The 15,224-nt window shown below is 34.4% G+C and overlaps 1 protein-coding gene across 2 annotated transcripts in view; it reads right to left on the bottom strand.

Moving 5' to 3' along the window:
* LOC109532758 (protein jagged-1b) overlaps positions 1-14,912 on the bottom strand; it is a gene marked incomplete at both ends in the record, with an annotated part of 43,319 nt that extends 28,407 nt beyond the window's left edge. For both annotated transcript variants that reach the window (XM_048665309.1, XM_048665310.1), the window contains 4 exon segments: positions 5,959-6,092; positions 10,812-10,872; positions 13,399-13,653; positions 14,858-14,912. In XM_048665309.1, the coding sequence (XP_048521266.1) occupies positions 5,959-6,092; positions 10,812-10,872; positions 13,399-13,653; positions 14,858-14,912 (505 nt within the window).
* Positions 14,913-15,224: the final 312 nt, after the last annotated feature.

Raw genomic sequence — 15,224 nt, 5'->3', positions numbered from 1 at the left:
TTTTTTAATGGTAGAACAATTATTATAAATACTATGGATTTCCCATTTCAAATAAACTGCTCAACAGAATAAATGTTGTAAAGCCAAATTTGCCCCAGCTTGAAAACTAGATATTTCTGATACACGCGAAGATCATGTAGCCTTCAATTTTTTCTGCCAATCTCTGTTTTTGCAACAGTTCCATATAAACTTCATACAGGGTGGAAAATAAAACAACATCAACATGCTGAGCTGAAAGTTTGGCATACTACCAGTGGAAAAAAAATGTTTTGGGACTGCAACACCAAAGGCATAAAGATATGACTTATCTCAAAACAGTTTTTGAAGTTTTCGCCTATTTTCCGCCTATTTAGCAGTTCTGCTGCCTCCAAAGTCTCGAATTCTGGTGGACTTTCCATTAAAGTGAACTATACTTTCAACCAATTCGCTAATTTAAATTTTTGTTTTAAGTCGACTATAAAGTTTTCGTTTCAATATGAGTTCGAGATTTTGAAAATCAGTCAATATGAAAAATGTTATCACTGTAAAACCACCACGTAAAACTGCTAAAAGGTTTTCAGATCTTGAAACGGGTGGCTGTTGCGCTAGCAAGAATTTTTGTTCTGCGACGGTCTAAAGCTTCGAGAAATTCACGATATTATTATTTAATACTCCTAGTAAAGTAAAGTCTAGCTCAAGCACTCCACACTGTAGTTCTCAGCGAATTCATGCATTTTCATTGCTGTTGTATAATTACGGCAATTAATAATAAAATTAAAGTTCATGGCCATGTTATCTCTGCTAGAATACCGGTAGATGGTTGGCTGATCAATAGGGCGGATCGGGAAAAAATCGTCGGGCACTTTATTTTGCAACTGCACAAATGGGCGGCGAATTTCACGAAAACATCTAGCGAATAACCGTTATCGTGTATTCTTGATTAAACTTTATATAGCGAAAATGTTGTTTTCAAATTGAGGTCGCCTTTAACTCCGTGTAAGTGTAAAGTGTATAATTTCTGGATGGATTCATTTGGCGAAATGCTGCGAATCGACGCTTTACGCCGACCTTTCAAGCCGTAAAAACCATTTTAGTTCTTCAAACTTTTGAAGACATCTGAATCGCAATTTGGTGAAAGGTATCAGTTCCTTTCAAGCTTTGGAGTAACCCAATGGTCCAGGTCTAAAAACAGTAACAAAATATAATAATAAAATAAAAAACAAWAAGAAATAGACTTGAAAACCACTGCAAATAAATGAGCTTAACCAACAACGATCCATTTTTCGACCACATAAAATCGATGATACGAAATGGTCCCCGAAGACAAATCGGCTTAGTGTCAACCCTAGTTTATTCAAGACCATCTGACACTTCAGTGAGTTTATTTTTTTTAGTACAAGGGCGCCGTCATAATATAATAAATCCATTGTAAAAGGACGTTTGCTACCAATTCACGCGTCATTGCCTCTCGGGGTCCACTTTGAGCGATCGTAATTCATGCAAATCTGTCGAGAAAAAAGACGAAGTTGGAAAATAAATCCGACAATCATGCGTTAAAAATATAACTGAAAAAAGTTATCGATCGAGCCTGTGGAATTTTGTTTGTAGATACATCGTGACTCAAAAGAACTGAACAACGTATTTTTGACTAGACTTAATAAGGGACAAAATCAATTTACAAAATCCATATTTGGAAATTTTGGCTGTCTAAAACTTTGGTTGTTGAGTAAAATTTCAGTAGAAACAAAAAAAAGTTTATAAAAGACATACAATAAGGAAATTTTAAAAATAATTCCCCAAGTGCAAGCCAATGAAACGTATCAACTATTCCCACAGTTGGTTAAAAAAATAACCCGACTTCCTCGAAGAACAGACTGTCCCACAAAAACAAGCTTGTTAATTTAAAATTATGATGCGCCAAAATCTAAATTAAAAGATCAAGAGCCGAATTCCTACCTAATAAGGGATAATCGGCGCAAATAAGGGGATTTGACTTCTTCACACAACGAAAATAATTATAATAATACCCCCGCTTTTGACACCGTGCCCACCAACTTAATCGTCTCAATTAGCAAGCATGACTTTCCCTTTAAAACATTTCGATAAATCATCGAGAGTTGCCCTTAAAACTACCTGTTTTTTTCTCTCTAGAGGTAAACGAACTTTGGTAATTCGCCCTTCACTACGAAATTTATGATGTTTGGTTGAGGTCTCTTGTGGGCTCTTGAATGCTCTGTTAATTTTGTTTGTACACAACAGTGGATGGAACGTAAATATTACAAACCAACGACTCAAAAGAACACATTAGTTGGACAAGAATGTAGTTTTCACTGACTATATAAAATGCCGAGATTAGGAAAATTATTTTTTCAATTTCAACAATGTCAAATTCAATATATTACAAAATTTATCGGCCTTATTTTACAGGCCAATTTCATTTCGATTTAAATAATTGAATGATAAAATGAAAAACATTTTCGACATTGTTTTGGATCAGAAGAAAATATGAAGAATAAATTACTGTCAAGTTGCCTTAAATCTTCTTCAACATTTTCCCAAATTAACTAATTTGCTTTTCAACAAATGGTTGGCTTTTCCGTACTGCCTCCTCACGTTTTCCTTGCATTTGGTACATACATCATAATTGTGACTATAATCGTTTATTTAATATACCAGGAGTATTGTTAAATATGTACATTTAAATTACTATTGTCTGCATTTTAGCATTTCTTAGTACTAAAAATGACCAGTTTAGGGTTCCACTCACGACAAGGTGGTCAAGTCTTAAACCTTTTGAATTTTATACAAAATTGAATTGAATGAATTAACAAAATTTCAGGTGCCCGCTCAGAATGCACCCCGTTTTACGCGAATATGCCTGGTCACGATCTATATATTATATATTCGAAACAAGAATAAGCATTAAATTAGTTGTTAAATTAGGTTGGTGGTCACCCGTTTCGGCCTTAACCATGCAGCCCGCACAACATACAAAAACCTAAAGATGAAATTGGTGTGAAAATGACTGGATTTTATTGAGCCATAAAAACACGAATACTTGATGCTTTATATTTATCAGAGTAAAAGTACTGCGGCACTGATCGATTAGATAAGCCATTGAAAGAAGTTGAAATCTGATGCGTTCAGAAGACGGCGAAGTAAATTGAACTGAAGCCAGTGCTTCAAATTAATAAACTGTGTGTATATCGAAAAAATATACTTTTAAATCGTCGCTTTCGTCTCGTCTAAAAGTTTACCTGAATAAAAAACGAACCCTTTCCCAAAGATACTTTAAATGTTTCTCCTTGAAACTTCGTTATTAAGTCATTCATATTTGAACATAACATTATACATCAAACGCCTCGGACTTCCTTCTCCATATAATCGATAATTAATTCATTTCAGTCAGTATGAAAAAAAACAGACACAAACGAAATTTATTTACCGTAAATAACGTCTTTATTATCCAGACAAAAGGAGCTTAAACTGAAAATAGTGTATTAGCAACAGATGCACTCATTCAGCTTACACTTGCTGTGTCGAGGACCCCACTTGGGCAACTGGCTAAAAAAATATAAAAAATACCTTTGGGGTTTCGATAGAGACCCTAAGCCATTCATCAAATTAATGGCAAAAAAGTGGAGTAAGCCACAAGGGTAAATGCGGCCAGTTTTTATGGGAACTTTGCGGTTGGGCCTATAACATATGCAGGCCGGAAACGTGCTCTTGTTTTTGTGAGAAATTAAGCCACTGGGTTTGCTTAAACATTTAAATGTGTACATACTTTCGCCATTCTATAGCTGTGAAAATGATACTTTACGAATAGGTTCTTGAAAGACGAAAACTGAATATTTTGATACTTTTAAATCGACTTAAAGTCCTTGATTTTTCAACTAATAAAACAAAAGTTTGCATAATTTTCAGAAATTCTCATATTTCTTGTTCATAGACTGATATTCAGTTTTGCTGTTCAACTTCAAAAATGTCTATTTTGGGTAAGAGAACGCTGAAATTTCATTAAAAACAAAATAAGAAACTGATGATCTTTTGATTATAATCAAAGGATAAATATAAATTATTAACACTAATCAAGTTCAATATTAAGCAGCGTCTAACGTGCAAACTTATGTAGAAAATAAACAAAATCGTTGCAAACGAACAATATTATTAAGTAAAAATTCAATTTTCCAAAGTACATTATCTCCACCTCAAAATAGTTGCGATAGTAGGCCTGAAAATGACACCCCATTTTTAAGGGCATGGATAACACATGTAGATACGCGTGCCACGCGAAGTGATTTCCAACAATACCACACTTGATCATGTGACTGATATCCCCTTATATTAAACATACAAAAGAGAAAATGCCTTAGATATTTATGATACAGCACTGATACGCTCCATATTAGAGTGATTAACTAACCCTTTAACGCCGTTTTTTTGGTCGTGTACTCAAACATGTGTCTTCAAATAAATTATAAGGGCGTTTTTATTGTGTCAACTCTGTATAGGGGTTCGTTATAGTTTGAATCAGGTGATTATTTTAATTTGACGATGAACGACGCAAAGATGACCACTAAAGGCAAATACATGTTATGGCTTGAAAAAGAAATCGACCACAAACGTTTCAAAAAGTGCACACTTTGACGAAATGAATCAGAAGAAGTGTATCAACAGCCTTAAGAATCTCTTTTCGTTGACGTTTTACCGAAGATGTAGGTTTAATAAGAACGGATTTACCATTTTATACAAATCTRATGATTRAAAATRYGKTTTTTTGAACTGACTATAATCCCGAAAGAGAGMAATTGTTGTCTTTGATAAAGCTCAATAACGTAAAGAAGATTTGGCAATAGCGCAAATTATTCAAWACTAAGAAAGGCGTTAAAGGATAAAGATTGATRAGAACTGCTTAAAATATACTTCTSAATGAGTGTTACAACATTCGTACTTTTATTTTCTGGATACGCGTTTTTACGAAGACTTTTAAAACAATTCATARCATAACGGGTTCATATTTAAATAATTTCAAAAGAAACTGCACGCAGGAGCTAATTACCACAAAGATCAAGCATTTAACATCCATATGCCATTTCCTTTTCCGGATTTTCCATTATTCGCATCACGCTCTCGCCTTACATAAATATCAGTGAACATTCCATGAAATCTCGCAGCGGAAAAGCCAAAGTCTGTGCATATTATTAAGATTTCCCATGGCCGCTTGTGTTATTTGAAATCAACGGAAAAGTCAAGAATGCACCCAAACACCTGGAAACGACTTATTGCCTTGCACTGATATTTAAGTTGGCTTTAATCTACAGCTCTCTATTTATCGGTTTCCGCTCTATATTTGCTTCTGAAACAGGCAGAACAGCAGGTGAAAACAGTGGCGCAGGTACCGATATATGATATAAAATATCTAGTTTTTAAACAACAACTCGCTCAATTGTATGTTCTGTTAAGAGCCAATATGCACTCAAAAAAAACATTTCCAACTCAGTCTCGAAAAATCGATAGCATAGAATAGATTCACTTTGCCACTGATTTAGAACTGTTCAAAAGACAATCAGACATTTAAACCCATAATGAATGCTGCAGTTGGATAAGGAACATGAAATAAAAACTAAAAAATAATGAAAAACCCTGGCCGAATGGAGTGAGTGACACTGGCTTTACCGTGCACCTATGGAGATGCATATTCATGTGTATCGCTCATGAAAGAACCTTAGACCAATTTAAACAGACTCGTTCGAAGCAGTTCGAGAGGCGAATAAAAAAAAACGAACCCTCTTGAACGAGGAAGCACTGAAAATGGCTTAAAGCAGAAAGAGAGAAAACAGAACGGCGATGTTGAAGGGGATTAAAACACCGTGGGATAAAGGCACAGGTGCCTTCTTTCTGGTAGAACTTCTAAATTAATTTCGTTTCGTCAAGTTAGCTGCTTGTTTTTCGTCTTTTCACAGTTTCTACTAAACTCACCTTGATCGCAAAGAATTCCGCCCCAGTTAGTGTCGCAAATACACTGCCACGATGATCCGTTGCAGTAGCCGTGTTTACACCCCGGATATGGTTCGCATTGATCGCAAAAGTCTCCTCGCCATCCAGGTCGGCAACTGAAACAAAATATTACATGTTAGAGATCAACTAAAATAATATTAAAAAATATACTAAATCAACTAAACGACTTTTGAAGGTAAATTCTGACCTCGAACACTATAAACTATAACTGAGTTCACCCATTTTGTGATTCATTAAGAATAGGAAATCCGTAAACTGGAGGTTTTTGCCATTATTATGAATATGTGTGGATTCGAAATTTGAAATTTTGAGGCGAATAAGGTGCGTGTCGCAATTTCCGCTTTGCTCATAAAGGACGCTACCAGTGACCAATATGGCGCACATTCAAAAATTTAGCTCAAAATTTCTACACACATTTAATATCCTAATTTTATACCGATATTTCGGTCCGTTTTCGAAAAAAATGGATTCAACGAACAAGAAATGAGAGAAAGAAATGAAAATGAAGAAATCAGAGACATGATATATGCATAAAGGTTCAGAATACTACCGTTAATTAATTGGCCAACTCAGAAACTTTATCTGATTAAACTTGTTGTTTATCGTTTAACACGAAGAAGAACAAATATAAGTCCAGCTTACCCTGGAGGTAGTGAGGGGTCCAGGGTAAGCTTTCGAGTGAAACACATCTGAAGATGCAAGCCAGCAAAGTTTTCATGTCTATCTAAAAGCGCAAAAAACTCACCGTACTGACGATTGCCTTTCTTATTAAGTGACATTTTTCATCCACATTTCGTTGCTTTTAGTATAATCCTATGTGTCTGTTAAAAACGCGTTCTGGTGGAAGTTCAGGTAGAGACTTCGTAAAATATGTACCTCTAAAGCAGAAGGTTGATAATGTTTCCAAATTACTTAAAGATTTGGAAAATCCTGAATGTTTCCCACACCACTAAAAATACGCATTTCTATTTGGACTTCAACTGACTTCTTATTAGGTTCTATTGGTTAAGTTCGAAGAATCGGCAAGTCATCCGTATCGCGATTTGAATCACGGTTCGAACATGTTTCGAGATCAGTTTGATGGTTTCGCATAAAAGACTATTGCTAGTTTTGATTAGCTTAGCTAAGGCGAATGATGCCACAAGCGCTTGTCCTATCGGGTGGTCTCATCGCTGTGATGTTTTTGTTTCGTATCATGCACGTAAGATATGCGATATATATTGCCGTTTACAAAACTTGTCTGCATCTAGAGTTTTTTCGAAATGTTCGGATTCTTGTATGAAATGGAACGTGCAATTACTGACTTTTGTGCTTTTGAGCCCGTATATCAATCGGACTGTCTTCTTGCCATACAACAGTAAAATTGGCTAAACGGACGGTGAATAGAATGGTATTTATTGTGTTATCTCTCATATAATAACGCCTAGTTTTCGGAATTTTCCCTCTAATTGACTCTTTCTAATTGAGAGATAGGATAAGATAATTAGAATAAAATGAACAAATGAAAAGAATGGAAAAGTTGTTCCAGACAGACAGTCCAGAGTCTTTTCTCTAAAAGGTATGCTAAAGACTGTTTTAAGCTTCCAAATATAATTCGGTCGCTTTCAAATAATTGGCTCTTAAGACGTAAAAGTAAGCGAAACAAGTCGGTATTAAATTAACGCATTTCATCTGAATTAAATTGATGATTTCGGAGTCATTTTGCTGAAAAATACCTATGAAAGTAGCCGAATTTTCAAAACAGAATGACGTCCAAATTGCGTTGTTTATTGATACATTCAATCATTGCTTCGCTGTTTGAAGACTTTGAATTTTTAAGAACTGTCAAATATTCAAAAGAAAATTATACGGAATTCAGCCGATAAGTTTACGCAAAATCTGATAGCTGTATTCACAAATAGACACTAAAGACATAGAAAAAAGTGACACCAAACACGAAAACCCCGTTTTCGAACAATATCAAAGCCCGACCGAAACGAGTAGAACATTAGAAAATACACCGAAAACACATGTAAAAAATGTTGAACCAGCGGTCAGGCAAACTTCTGTTCGAAAAATCACAGCCTAATTAATTAGAGCCGCCATATTAGGCCATGTCTAGCTTTCTGACTTTCATCTTAATTGAAAAAATAATCAATCAAACGCAATTAGTGCCGCAAATCGTGCAGAAGACACTTGCCCGTTACTCGCAACCATATAGATGGTGAGCGATGTGCCTAGCCAATTTCCATGGACAAACGGAATCGCTGAGAAAATAAATCGAGAAGTCATTTGTTAATTGATTCGACTTGATCGATCACGAAATATTTGGAAAATTAAACTTTCAATCATTTATACGTAATAGCACGATTTCATCGGCGTTTATTACATTTGATGTATGGATAATTCTCTTCATCCTCTTTAGACCTTTATGAAAATAATTTTAATTTAGTTTTTTACTGCTTAAAAAAAATTTKAACMGTCAAAGAAAAGTCACCTGAACAATCTTAAAGGGGTATTCCCACCATTGAATTAGTAATTTTCTTTAAAACAGTTAAAATGCATATAAATTCACTRAAMYTTCCGTTGCTTTCGTTTATTGAACAGTGGCTCTTTAAATATGAAAAAACGAAGAATATGTACTTAGCACCGAAGTCAATTAATATGTAAAACTCAATTTGCACACATGCTTGAATAAAACATTCGATAACGATCTAACGAGATTACATCTTTTATACGTAAATGAAAAAGTCCCAGTTGTTGAGTTAACGAGGCTGTTTATGGTAAAACAATCACATGCAGAAATCTCTGCATACTTAACAGTCGTTTAATTAGCCTTGCCTTTGAAGAATGATCGGTGTAAGAGCCGATTGAAACTGTTTCGTTTATTTTAGCGATAAAGATGAGTAAGTAGTTGTCGCTCCATTTTTGTCGTCGACACTTTTTCATACAAGTACACATTTTAATTAAACATTTTGGTTCATCAGATAGTCTTTACTGTATAGTTCTACGGCATTGACCATCAGGCATGTGAAAATGTGTTTACCTTTATTGCTCCCGGTTACAAAACGAGTCATTGATACGCAAGAAATGAGATTAAATTTGAACGTTCAACCAATGTTCGCACCTGAATTTCAACTTTACGAGCACGAATAAATTAAGCGAGAACCATTAAACACTTTTATTATCCTAGCAGGGCATAAACGCGTAACTTCTATAATATGTTAATTAATTAACTATATTGTTAGCTACCCGAGATATTTCATTAAACTCCAGGCGACGAGAAGTAGCAAAAAAGCGAAAAAAAAATACACCGAAAGAATCGTTGAATTAGTCATGGTTTATGGCCCATTTGAATATTTACGATCAGCGAATTTAAATAAAATTGATGCAATTATAGTGTAATGACTGCAATTACGGAACAGACGGATTTTATGGCCTTATTTTGTTTTACGGGTAATTCAGATATCAAGCTTAAGTTATCTGTTGAGAATAGGTGCAAATTTGTTAATGTCAAGGCGTGTTTCAAGCACAAAAACAGGCACAACTTTCACAATTTATTTAACGTCAAGATTTACCTGCTACTTGAATTTTAATTTATCTTTCTTCTTACAGACTTTAAGTATACTTTAAGATATAAATGTTAAAATCTGCTTATTCGCACAATAATTATCAAATTTTCAACATCAGTAAAATTAATTGGGGATAAAGTAACATAAAACTAAAGCAAAGGAAATGAAAATCCTCATTAGCATTAATGGTCAAAGCCCTATGACTTGAAAATGGTAATTTACTTTTTGTGCCATCGATATATGAGCCTAGATTCAATAAATCGATTTTAAAAAGGATACAAGAAAACATTTCCGCCAAAGATTAAAGGCAGTATCTCACGTAGTCCGGCAAAGGTAAACGCCTAATCTAAATCTGATTTAGCTCTTCAATAATTGACGTGTCTTCTTTATGTTGGATACAATTTATCTGACAATTGATATAATTTAATCTTGTAAGTTGCGGAATACCGTTTAGCTCTTGGATAATGCTGCAGAAGAAGCACTTGGCTTCTAGTGATGAGATTGCGGTCAACATATAGCTGTTGTTCGCGGTTAAATTATCTGGCAACTTATCTAATTTGAGTGGAAGCTTTGAATGCAACAAGCTAATTTTCAAAGGAGCAGGATTTTTCCAATTCAAACTTATTTCATTATTAAATACTTAACGGATGCGATGTATCACATTGCATGAGGAAACGCCATCACGTGTCTAATGCCCTTAAAAGCTCACTCACACAATTAAGATTGCCTTATGCTTAAAACCCCTCTAAAACCACACCATAAGCACTTCCTCCTACCATAAACTGGAAGCAATAACCCTAACGAATTTTAATAATTATCCAAATGCGAGAAAATAACTTCATTAAAACCTCGGGGCTCGAAACGACTCCTCATTATGTTCAGATCGAAAAATATGCCAAACTCCTGATGTGATAAAGGATAAGCAAATTAGGCAATTACGGAGCCTGATATTGTTAAAAAGGGTAATTGATTAACATACGAATATAGGAAGCCGTCTGGTTTGGGCAAAGAAAGCTCACGTATGAAATACATATGCATGTCTAATAAGAGTCTAAGTTGAGCCGTTTTGTAATGTTTCAAAGACATATCGCTAAGAGATGAAGTTTAGATAACAAGTGGTCGTTTAGATAACCAGTTGGTGTCTGATCTAGTTTAGATATGCGAGGATGTTTCCGTAATGGTCGGTTAGTGGAAGAAACGTGAAAATACGATTAATTGGGACGAAAGATTATTTTATTAGTTACTTTGTTTTGCGATACTTACTTGCATTCGCCGGGATAATCACATTTTCCATGCAGTGGATGACATCCGGCCTTACATACAGCTGAAAAATAAAAACATCAATTACTTTTCATTTAGGTCCAATTTTTTTTATTCTTGCAATATTTTAATCAGACTATTATCAGCATTAATTGATACAAATTTGTCTCTGATACTAGTAACTGAGCGTGTAGGCTAAAATTTGATTTTGATTGAAGATTTAATTGAAGATATTTCTATTTCTGCGAAAGTTAAACCGATCAGATACGATTCAATTGTGCTTTTGAATTTGAGCAGTGTAGTCGTTCTTCATCAAACTAACGCAAATTGTATATTAAAAGAGTGTAACAGTGTTTAGGTGTATTCTTTTATAAAAAGCCATCTTAGCTCAATAATTTATTACAGTTTCTCCTACATTATGCCGCAAGATAATTAAGCAAATGTTTCATTCTCAAGTGTCACAGTTAAATGTAAAATGCAAATAATTATCTAATTACTTAAAGGCTGTCCCATTAAGCGCTAAGCGCGTGTTGCGTAACTACTGCTTTAAAATTATTTTTATTCATTCAGGCATTTTAAGTCTGCACATCTCAAATTTTAATTTATACAGCTGAGTCCATTTTTCAGTTCCAAGTCAACGTAAAAAGGTAGACTAGCTTTGCTTGAGTAATGTTACAATGCACTAATTTCAGAAATTTGCCAAAAAATCACTCAAAAATGTTATTAGGATGCAGTTTGCAGCAGATGTAGAATGTAGCTTGCCCTTTTTAAATAATTTATAAGGCTGTTTACTAGCTTTAAAGATATTTCAGTGATTTTTTTAATTTTTTTCATTGATTGATTGATTCATTTCATTTTTCATTCATTGGCTTGCAAATTTTAAAAGTTTGAAGGTCTGAACTTAACATTATAAAAAATTGGCAAATATTTTACAATAATGTAAGATTGCTTCAATATTAGAGCGAGGTTTGGTCTTCTAAACAATCTAACGCGTGATTTTCCAATCACAAAAGTTTTGTAGCAACTCAACTTCGTTTAGAGACCCGCGGATTTTAAGTAGCTGCTAATCTGTGCTCATTTCGAAAATTTTCCAAAAATCAATCCAAAATTCCGCAGAGATCAAACGTACAGTAAATATAGAATGTGTTTTGCTCTAACTGTGTAGGAGGAAGTTTTGAAACTCGTCTTCGTAATGGTGTTCGAGTAATTGATTTTTTAAGCTTGCAAATTGAAAGACATTTTTAAGTTAGAACTTTACAAAAATTATCAAAAGGAGTACAATAATGTTACTGGCATGCAATTTGCGTTAACATTAGAGCGACGTTTGGACTATCTGACAATCTTCTAGGCGACTTTTAAATCAAAAAACTTTAAAAACTTAAAAACTTCATAGTAAATCGATCTTGTTCAGAGACGTGCTGATTTTAAGTACCTGCAGAGCAGCAAGAAAATTAGCTACAAATCACCAAAAAATACCGCCGACATGAAACGTAGAGTAGATATATAATGCAATTTATTCTTACTAACCGTGTATGAGGTAGTCGTCTAACTTTAAAGGTGTTTAAGTAAGTGATTTTTTTCTGATTCTCAATTATTAAAAAATTGCCAAAATTCGCACAATAATGCCACTCGAATGAAATCTGTACTACTATTAGAGCGAGGTCTGGTCTATTTAACAATCTAACGGGTGTCATTCTAATCGCGAAAGTTTTGAAGTAACTCAACTTTGTTTACAGACCCGCTGATTTCAAAGACCTGCGGATTGGGAATGTTAAAGTTTGCTAATTGAAAAAATGCCCTAAAAGTGAACCGAAAATAGCACCATGATGAAACTTACCGCAGATATAGAATGCATTTTACTCTATCTAACGGTGTATGGCTAACTGATTTTTCTTCACAGACCGACAGATCTTAAAACAATTTAGCCCAAATATGCAATTTAGAGTGAAGCTGTGTGCATCGAACAGAGTGAAAAAACAGCTTCTTTTTAAGTGTCTTGTCCATAATCAATGTTAAAGTGGGGTCATATGAAAATGTTGTCGAAAATGACTGAAGAATCTTATTGAGAGAAAAAATAGAGATTGGAAATAGTAAAAGCATTTAAGGTGCAACCACTGATGCACAAAATTCTTAAATTGATATGTTAAGTTATTGAATATAGTTTGCGTCTAGCTAAAGCGCGCATGTGACAATTTTGCAACTGCTTCGGCTTTTGAATAATATGTTTTTCTGTTTAAAAGTCGGTACATCTTGAACAAATTCGGAACTATTTTTTTTGAAAAATGTCCGAAAAATGCCCAAAAACGTCGCACGGATGAAATTAGTCGCAAATTTAGAACCAAGCTAAACCTTTCTAAACTAACAGCTTTCAATGAGAATCTAACTTAACTTTGTTCAAAGATGCAAAAATGTGCAAGTATAAAAAGTTCAAAACTTTGCCAACAACCAGTTAAAATTGCGCGATTACGCCTTTTTCAAACCTCCTCAAATGCTTCAGATACAACATTTGCAAATCAATTAAATCAGGAGACTGGGAATATTTAATACAATTATACAATATACGCCATAAACTAGCGACTTTTCAACTTACCTATATCACAAATATTTCCCCTCCATCCCTCTATACACTCCTTATCACCATTAGCATCACAGATAAAATGGCCGAACTTATCGTCTCGCGGCCTACAGAATTTTGTACAAGTAGAATTGTAGTAATGAGTATCACATTTGACGCGCACCCTGTATGTAAGGTGAGCACGGGGACCCCGATGGTTCAATGTGTGCCATTCGGGACTGGGGTCAATTATCCCTGAGTAGGTTGCTTCTTCAATTATATCATTACTTGCTGAAAGAATTAAAACAAAAATTAACAATAAACATTTAAAAAAAATTAATAAAGATAAACTTTATTAAATATCATTCAAACGCATATTCATACAGACAATCATTCATCAAAGCAAAGCCGTAATTAAACTGGAAACTGATCTCTTGCTTGATTATGGTTAATGATGTTAAGATTGAAGATGCATATAGAGTGTTGGAATTCCACGTAAATACCCCATTTAGCACAACAATAGAAACTGCAAATAAAATCCAACAAACAAACGGAATTCGCAAAATGTGTAGTGAATTTAAATAAAATTATCCTCGTACGTCGTACTAAACGGTTTTGCAGTGTGTACACAGAGCGGCTTTTGTGTTAGATTTGCAAATCACGAATCGTGGGCGTCTGTACATTCATTAATAAGTACTCGAAGAGTATTTTATCCCATTTTAAAATCGTTTACAAGAGTGCTTATATTGACTCAATAGCCCGGAGGCGATTCAACCTACACACCTTGCACTTTCTTAAGCATAATTTAAGTGCTGCTTGAACACTTTCATGATGCATCCTATTAACCTATTCAAGTGGTAAATACAGTAGTTTTGTTTTTATTTAAACAATTTGTTTGCTTGTGTTTGAATAATTATTCGCCTTTTTATCGACGCGTGTGAATTATGGTTTCTTCGGTGTCAAATTACCTGTAATCATTACGAATTCAACGAGAGGGAATGATTAATGACTTTTAGCAGCCCTGACAATTCATTCTATTAATGCTTGTTTGCATACATTCTAATGTCTATTTATTCATTTAAATGCACTTGATTTTTTTGCAACTACAAGTCTGGAGTGTTGGACTTGAGAATGGTGTGATACTCCCCCCAAGTTTTTTCCTGTAACAAAAGTGATTGATTTTTTTCTATTACATTGATATTAGAGTATTAATTTTAGCAATTAACGCTGGTTTTGTTCCTTCTTTAAGTGATAAATCAAACATACATGCGATGGACGTTGATGCAAACGTTTTTTTTATCGAGCTTCAGTTGTCCAGCAATCAATAGTTGTTTGATTAATTAATTAAAAATCCTATTTTTATTCAATCGTATTCAAACTTCACTAAACCTTCTAAAGAAAAGAATGGAAGCAGATGATCAGTTTCCCTCACTTATTTCTATTGCAGCCTACGGCTAAAATGCGTTATTTAAATAACTAATCGCAATTTCCTTACCAGGTATAGAAAAATTGTTGTGATCCAAAGCCTGCAGGATGAGCGTAAACGATCTCTGAAAAAGAAAAACTGGGATTAGATAATGCCATTTACACCCAAATTACGAAAAGATTGAAAAGGCGACCGAAAAAATTCAACCGATCAATCTCCTTATTTAATTCGATTATGTTACGCCAGAATGGACCGAGATAAACCAAGGCAGTGGCGCACATCAATTAATTCCGGCAAACTTGCAGCATAAAGTTGGCACTTTTCAAAATCTGCATAAAATACCAGAAAATATTATACATTCCCCACATCTCTCTTATCGGCGCTAGACAAGCTTATCAATATCCAGTAATTAGCGTTTCGTGTATATACAAACCAC

The sequence above is a fragment of the Dendroctonus ponderosae genome, unplaced genomic scaffold (genome assembly GCF_020466585.1).
Source record: "Dendroctonus ponderosae isolate FM_Combo_2020 unplaced genomic scaffold, Dpon_F_20191213v2 Dpon_F_20191213_30, whole genome shotgun sequence".
Lineage (NCBI taxonomy): Eukaryota > Metazoa > Arthropoda > Insecta > Coleoptera > Curculionidae > Dendroctonus > Dendroctonus ponderosae.
The sequence above is the reverse complement of the archived record's forward strand: the minus strand, read 5'-3'. Positions and strand labels throughout refer to the sequence as shown.